This window comes from Acyrthosiphon pisum, chromosome A2, assembly GCF_005508785.2.
Source record: "Acyrthosiphon pisum isolate AL4f chromosome A2, pea_aphid_22Mar2018_4r6ur, whole genome shotgun sequence".
NCBI classification, from domain to species: Eukaryota; Metazoa; Arthropoda; class Insecta; order Hemiptera; family Aphididae; genus Acyrthosiphon; species Acyrthosiphon pisum.
The window spans coordinates 78238688-78246350 of record NC_042495.1 but is presented as its reverse complement, the minus strand read 5'-3'; the positions used below and the strand labels follow the sequence as shown (position 1 = coordinate 78246350).

The following is a 7663-nucleotide window of genomic DNA, read 5'->3' as shown; positions in this document are numbered from 1 at the left end:
TTTTCTTTTAATTATTAAAAACTATTTGTAATTGCTATATAAAAAAAAAAAAAAAACCGCTACGACACAGATTAAGTTCTTCCTTATGTGTTGTGGAATTTTGGTAATTCTACTATAAATGAAAAAGGGAGCATAGTTGTCACGCGCAAAACAGTTTTTGCTATGTTGTCCATTTGTAAGACGGAGACAACGTATGTGGGTATAGCATCCTCTTAAGCGTACATTTTAAATTTCAAATCTTGATGCTAATTTTTTAGGACTCCTACTTATACAAACTAAAATGTTCATAGAACAATTGCTATTATAGTAAAACCTTAAAAATTATTAATTTTTAATTTTGATCAAAATCTAAAAAACACAAAAAATTAAATTGTTTTTATTATTACTTTTTAGAATAGACAATTTGCCATGTCAAAGTTTTCAAATTTCAATTGTTAATTTTGGTATAAACGAAGGTCATATAATTAAAGCAATGATTGAACTAGTCGGCGGTAGTCATGTTATTAAAGAAGTTACTTCCAGAACTGATGTTGTAATTAGCCTGAAGTAAGTCATTATCATTAAATATTATATATACTTAATAATTATAATATATTATTATTATACAGTAAAACTTTTTTTTTGGTCCCATCAAATGTTTAAAATACATGAATACATAATTCTCAAATAGGCACTATAAAAAACCGTAAAAATTATATTAATAAATTGTACTGTGGTAATGTCTTCTAACTAACTTTGATTTATTTTGTGCTATTAAACAAAAGTAAACAACACTTATAAACAAAAACTTAACAATCAGATAACATACTGAACAACTTCTGCCACTTTCAAAAAATTACCTTCAGACTTTCACCCTGTGTCACTGCCTAAATTCTAAAGTTGCAATATTACTCGACTTTCAAAAGGAGTTTGAGTAGACTTGATAGCATTTTTTTTTATACACATAAATACGAGTTCTGAGTTGTTTTTCTCTGAAATAAATTTAAAAATTATAAATATCTATAACTCTAATATTTCTGATAAGAATAATACCAATTAGATAGAATGGAACTCTGCAGTATTGGTGTACACTAACAACTTTCAAATACTCGGGCAATTTTAAGTACTCAAATATTAAACTTGAACTTGACTCAAAAAATCAATATTCTTGCAACTCTACTAAATCCATACCCATACTAGTTATCCTATAATAGTGTTCAATATGTTTGTTTTTTTCTAATTTAAGAACCAATATTATAAGAAATAATTTAGAATTTATTCATTGATAGTTTACTAAAATTATTTTAAATTCCAAAAGCATACAGAGTGTAATAGGAGGACCTGATGAAGTTAAAATTAAATAACTTGTGTTTTAAATTTTAATTAATATATTTAAATTTTTTTTTATATATATACACTTTGTTGAGGGTTATAACAATTTTTGATTTTATTTTTTAATACTGAAGTTAAAAAAAATTAAACCTGAGTTAAATTCCTATTGAAAGTTTCAAAATACCTAATTTGGAAATCTAGTTTTTAGAAATACCTTTATTATAAAAACATTTATATAAGTCAAGTGTAAAATTCTATGAAATCATTAATTTTAAAAAGATAATACTTTTTGAATTCAAAAAGATTTTTACGAGTGGATCAACTTTACTTCATAATAATAATGAGATTTCAAAAAATTTTAAAATATAAACTTCATGACTTAAATAAATGTTTTTATTATAAACATTTTTCTAAAAGCTAGATTTAAATTTGTTTATTTTCAGTATTAAATAATAAATAAAAAATGGTAGGCAATTGTGTGTTGCTTTGCTGTACAGTAGGTTCAAGAGTGTTACTGTAACGGACAAGCCTGGGCGTAAACGCGTTAAAAAGTTAAAAGTTAAGTTAATTTTAACTTTTAACTTAATTTTTTAAATTTAATTTTCAATAACTTAATTTTTAACTTAACTTATTTTAATTGATATTAACTTAATAAATAACAAGTTACTTTTATTCAAATTCAAGTTAAGTTAATTTATAAATAATTAAATAATAAAAATAAAAATTATTATTGATATTACATAACCATTTACTAGAATAGGGAATTACAAATATAGTTAAATCAATTTCTTATATAAATATTTTACTGAATTTTAAAGTTGGCTATACTCTCTAAAAGTTTTAGACTTTTAGTTCCCTGAAAAAGTATTCTGAGTTTAAAATTAAGTGCATTCTTAAATACCATGTTATTTTTATTTAATAATTTAAAAAAAATGTATAGTACTTATCTGTATTAGTGTATTAATAAATCAAAAGGTTGTATTTGTTTTGGCATTTTCAATTTTGTATTTTTTTCGTACCTACTTCATAATTCTATTAATTCAGTACCCATGTATAGAAAAGCTATTGGCTATTTCCTGTGTTTAATAATATTTATGATTTTTATTATTTAAAAGATATTATTGGGTATTTATAAAGATATTATAAAAAAAAAATAAATAACTTAACTTAACTTAACTTAATAAGTTAATTGAAAATGTTCATATAACTTTTACCCTAACTGAGTTAAAAAAAAATTAGGTTTACTTTTATATATTAACTGAGTTAAAATGTTTTACATTAACTTAACTTAACTCAGTTAAAAATTATCATTAACTTGCCCAGGCTTGGTAATGGATAGTATTAAATTTGAATTAAATGATATAATTTCATTGTATAAGAAAATGATTTTGAGCGAAGACGGTCAAACAGCCTATACAAAGTATATTTGATGATATTATTGTGAATAAAGTAATTTATTTATAACCTATTTACGTGGAATCCTCAGCTATAAAAGTTGAACATTTTATACATTTTTAACTTCAGAATAATTAATACATTTTGTCTAAATGCTTATTAAAAACACAATATATACACAATTTTTTTTATATTTTTAAACTGCTATTATAAGAATATAACGGGAGCCTTGTATTAAATTTTCACGCATTTTGGCCATCAAATAAAATTTTATTGATATTTATTGAAAAAAAAAACTAAAAAAATTGAAATTTGAAATTGTCCATAAACTGATCAAAATATTTACAGAATGTTTTGGTGTATAAAAAAAGGAATATAAACATTCAGTGAAATGTTTATGTATCTACGGTCATTCATTTTAGAGTTACACAAAAAAACCAAAATTGAAAACCAATTTAGCGTTAAAACCTGTTTTTTCTTAATTTTTGCTTTTGAACACTAATAGGAATATTGGATTTTGACCTCCCCAATGCACCAACTAGATTCACTTTCCCATCCAACAAGATACTGAGATTGAAAATCGAAGCATTATTTTGACTACTTATCATATGCACAGAAAAAAAAACACATTATTGTAAAATCATTACACTCATCGCTCTGCTCAGAATTTAAAAATAAAAATGTTTTACTATACTGTAGCAAAAACATTTGTAAATGATAAATTAAATAAAAAAAAGTCATGTGTCTTGTATTCCTGTTACAACCTGTATATATACAATTTTCTTGAGATTAAGTAAATGTTAAATTTTTTTTGTTAAAAGTTTTAAGTTTTCACTATTTTACTTATTTTTGTTATTTGAACAGTATGATTTCTATCAAAAAATTAATTGTTTAATAATTTAATGTACTTATATTTTTAAATGTAGACTAGAAGGTGAACTTGTAGAAAAAGCTTTAGCAATTAATAAACCAGTGGTGAATGTCCAGTGGCTAAATGATATTCTTTTTGGAGCAAAACTTGGTATAAAAGAACCCGGAAATTTAAAATATCAACAATTTGATTTATATAATCCATTTTTAGTGAATTATGACATGGTCTCACATTTAATGGGTATGGTATCAATTATTTATACTATTTTGTAACTTTTAAATTGTTTGCCAATAAACTTATAGTTTTATAGTTGACTACTCAGGGTGGGTTGCATAAACGTCTTGTAGCGCCTTACCAAACCGTTAACCGCCAACAGTTCTGTAAATTATCAATTACCAGACCTGAAACTACAGATCGGATTTTGGTTTGGTAAATTACAGATTGGTGAAATATCATTGATATTATCGATGTTATTGGTGGTTTTATTTATTTGGTAATCGCGTTTATCAATAATTTAATTTTTCTTTAAGCTTCTTTATTCTTTATAATACTAGCACAGTTTAACACAATCATTAACTTTATAGAATGAATAAATTACAGGTCCGATAACAAATTTTCAGACTGTTCTTTATACAATCCGCCCTCAATGTCAAATCTTTATCCATAATTCATAACTAATATATTGTAATTGGTTAAGAGGATTTCACACCAAAATGTGTTGTCTCCCCCTTATGTACAACATAGATCCTTTGTATTCGGTCAAATCAATTTTACATTGTTAGCTTTAATTTTAAAAAATTGTACCAGTGTTTGTTTGTCTGTTTTTATAATATACATTTTATGATAATTTAAAATATTTTTCTTTAAAAATGTCAATAACTTACTATTTAAACTAATTAAAATATCTTAAAAAACCGCCTTACAAACACATGTTTTTTCCTTATAAGTTTGATTATTCGTCAATTCACTATTTAAACTAACAACTTAACCCATTAAGTCCAAAGTAATTTTTTTTTTAAATATTTATTGTTTTTATTTTCTATAGTTACTAAAAATAACCAATTTAATACAGCTATTTTTAGAAATTATTTTTCGCGTTACCATATGGGTGCGCTAGGACATAATGGGTTAAATTTGGTTTGTTCTATGTTTATAATTGTATTAAAATAAAATAAAATAGTATGGAAACAACACATGGTATGACATCCTCTTCAGAATAAAAAAAATTATTATAAATTATAAATATTAAAATAACATTTTTAGAGGCCTGGAAAACTCCTTTGTCTATCAATAAAAATCAACAAGTATATGATTTGACTTTAAATCCAGATAGTCCTACAAAATGTAAAAGACAAAAAACAACATCTGAATGCCAAAACATGACAAATTTAATTAATGATGACATTGATGACAATGATGTTATAATTACTTATATAAAAAGTTTACCATTAAAACCATCTGTTATGTTTTGTGGTTTTACAACGGACGATAAAGAAATACTTAAAATGGTATTTTGTTTTAGTTTTTTTTTTATTATATAATATTAAATCTGTTGTTATATTTAGATAGTACTTTTATTTGGCGGTACAGTGGCCAGTCACTGTTTTGAAGCAACTCATTTAGTCATGAACAAGCCTATACCATCGATAGAATTTTTTGGCTGTCTTTCCACTGTTAAATATATTCTCAATGAAAATTGGTTAAAAGATTCACATTCCAGTTTAAAACTTCAAGGTAAAAGTTTTATTTTTAATATTTTTAATTATTACACTAGTAATAATGATCTTAATATTAAAAACTTTGGCAAATAGTTAATTACTTAATTGCTTTATATAAATAACTTTGATATTTTAAAGTATTCCCTAAATCTATAACATCATCATAATATTTGGATAAGCTGGTTACTGGTTAGTGATTAAAATGTTTAAGCCAATTTAAATAGAATATTTAACCAATAAAGTAATGTAATAAAACCCAGTATTATATCATAACTTTCAAGTATCTCAAAATATAATATTTGTTACATTTTACTTGAAAAATATTCTTCTTAAACAAAATGAAAGATAACTTAACATATGAACAAAAATGTATAGTATCCTGTATAATACTATGTTTAGTCTAAAATGAAGACCTGACAAAAAAAATAAAAATATGATGCTACTTAAACGTATTACAAAAATTGTGGAAATTATATGATTAAGAAATATATTTATATCGGGAAATATCCAAAAGTATTATTTTGAAAATAGTTATTACGTTCTAAATTAATATACTCAAAAAAATATTGTTATTTTAAGAAATTCAAATAATAAACTTCAAGATTTAGATAAATGTTTTTACCATCAACATTTTTCTTATAATCAGATTTAAAAATTTGCTATTTCAAGACCGTATTTTAGTGTGCTTCCAGGGGTTCTGGACCCCCTCCTCACAAATGTCTTCAATATGTCTTAATTTTAACCAAATGTCATAACTTAAATTCATTAAAATTACAATGTACATGTTTTGGACCCCCAAAAACTTCCTGGATACGACCTTGGCCTATTTTGAATTTTCCAAAGAAATTTAAATCATATTTTAAATTTTTTATTTTCATTATTAAAAAATAAAAATAATTTATTTTAATATTATACGTGTATCACAAATGACTACAAATTATATATAAAAAAAAATTAAAAAATATTGATCAGAACAAAAATTATTTCATTTGTTAGGTCTTCCTGTACACCCTGTATATTATAACTACCATGGTTACTGAACATTGTTTTTGGGTTTTATCATTACGCCGTATCCTAGCTAATTTACACGCATACAAGGTAAAACAAAATCGCTTGTAATTCACTGCATGCGAGCAGAACATTAAGGTCAATATACAAATCGCCCGCACTAGCTAGAACATTACATTAGGTTTAAAATAATTAGTCTAGTCTAGTTTGAAAATTGGAATTACCTTTCCGTTTTTCAACTGTTTTGCTATGTTCCATTTCATTTGAAATTTGTATACTAGAGTAATGAATACCTAAGTATTGGAGTCTATACTACTGCCTTTGTATTATGTCTTGCATGGTTATTCGGCAATATAATTTAATTAGAACTAAGTTTTTATCATTGTTGTTAATAATTTTTTTCCACTATGACACATTTTTATCATGTTTTTATAAGATGTTTTTACAAGATCTCATATTAAAAAAAATAAATAAGATTAATGATTTGAAAAATGATTAAATATGAAATGGATAGGGTCCCAGATTTGTGCGCTCCAAAAAGATCTAAATATGGTACTGATGTGCTCTAAAAAAACAATTCAAATATTCTCTTAAAAATGAGAAAAATAATTAAACATTAAAATATGATTTTTTATGGACATTTAAAATTATTTAGTTTAAACAAGGTACACAAAAAACAACTCTTGTGTACTTGTCAGAAATTAGTATATTTAAAATTTTTATTCAAAATAATTTTTATTATTGTATTGTAATAATATTTTTAAAACAATTTGAGTAATGAATTTTCAGATGAGAAAAAATATTGTATAGAACATGTACAAGATAAATTTTTGGGGTCATGTTATATACCGGCAATTCTTGAAAACAAGAACCGTCGTTTACTATTTAAAGACTTATCATTCTTTATTACTCCTGGAATTATATATCCACCCTCTCTTTACTTGGACCAAATCATTTCTTCTGCTGGTGGTACAATTGAAAGAACAAGAAGATCTTTGGAGTCGATCCGAGGTTTGGCACCCAATTCCTATTTTATAATCTCGTGTCAAGAAGATCACTATTTGTACAACGACTTATTGGATATTGATAATGGTATAATAATTTTAACATAGTTAAGAGGACGTGATACCCGCATGTGTTGTCTCTGTCTTACAAGAGCGTAACATAGAAAATTGTACGCTCAGCAGAACACGTGTAGCTCCGTGAATTTAAAAATTAGAGTGAGTTGACCTCTTATAAAATCTAAAGATAAGATTATTATCTAGGTATTAATATTTTAAGATGTATAAAAAATTTACAATTTTAAAATACTCATAACTCGCGTTAAAATATAAAATATACTAAAAAGCATATGAGGTTA

General features: G+C 24.5%; 1 protein-coding gene across 4 annotated transcripts in view; it reads left to right on the top strand.

The window, feature by feature from the left end:
• The window catches only part of LOC100166189 (PAX-interacting protein 1), a 16108-nt gene that overhangs the window by 7707 nt on the left and 738 nt on the right, over nt 1–7663 (top strand). For all 4 annotated transcript variants that reach the window (XM_029489757.1, XM_016807876.2, XM_008189074.3 and 1 more), the window contains 5 exons: nt 394–546; nt 3633–3817; nt 4841–5085; nt 5143–5311; nt 7093–7395. In XM_029489757.1, coding sequence (XP_029345617.1) covers nt 394–546; nt 3633–3817; nt 4841–5085; nt 5143–5311; nt 7093–7395 — 1055 coding nt within the window. The remainder of the gene's footprint in view (nt 1–393; nt 547–3632; nt 3818–4840; nt 5086–5142; nt 5312–7092; nt 7396–7663) is intronic.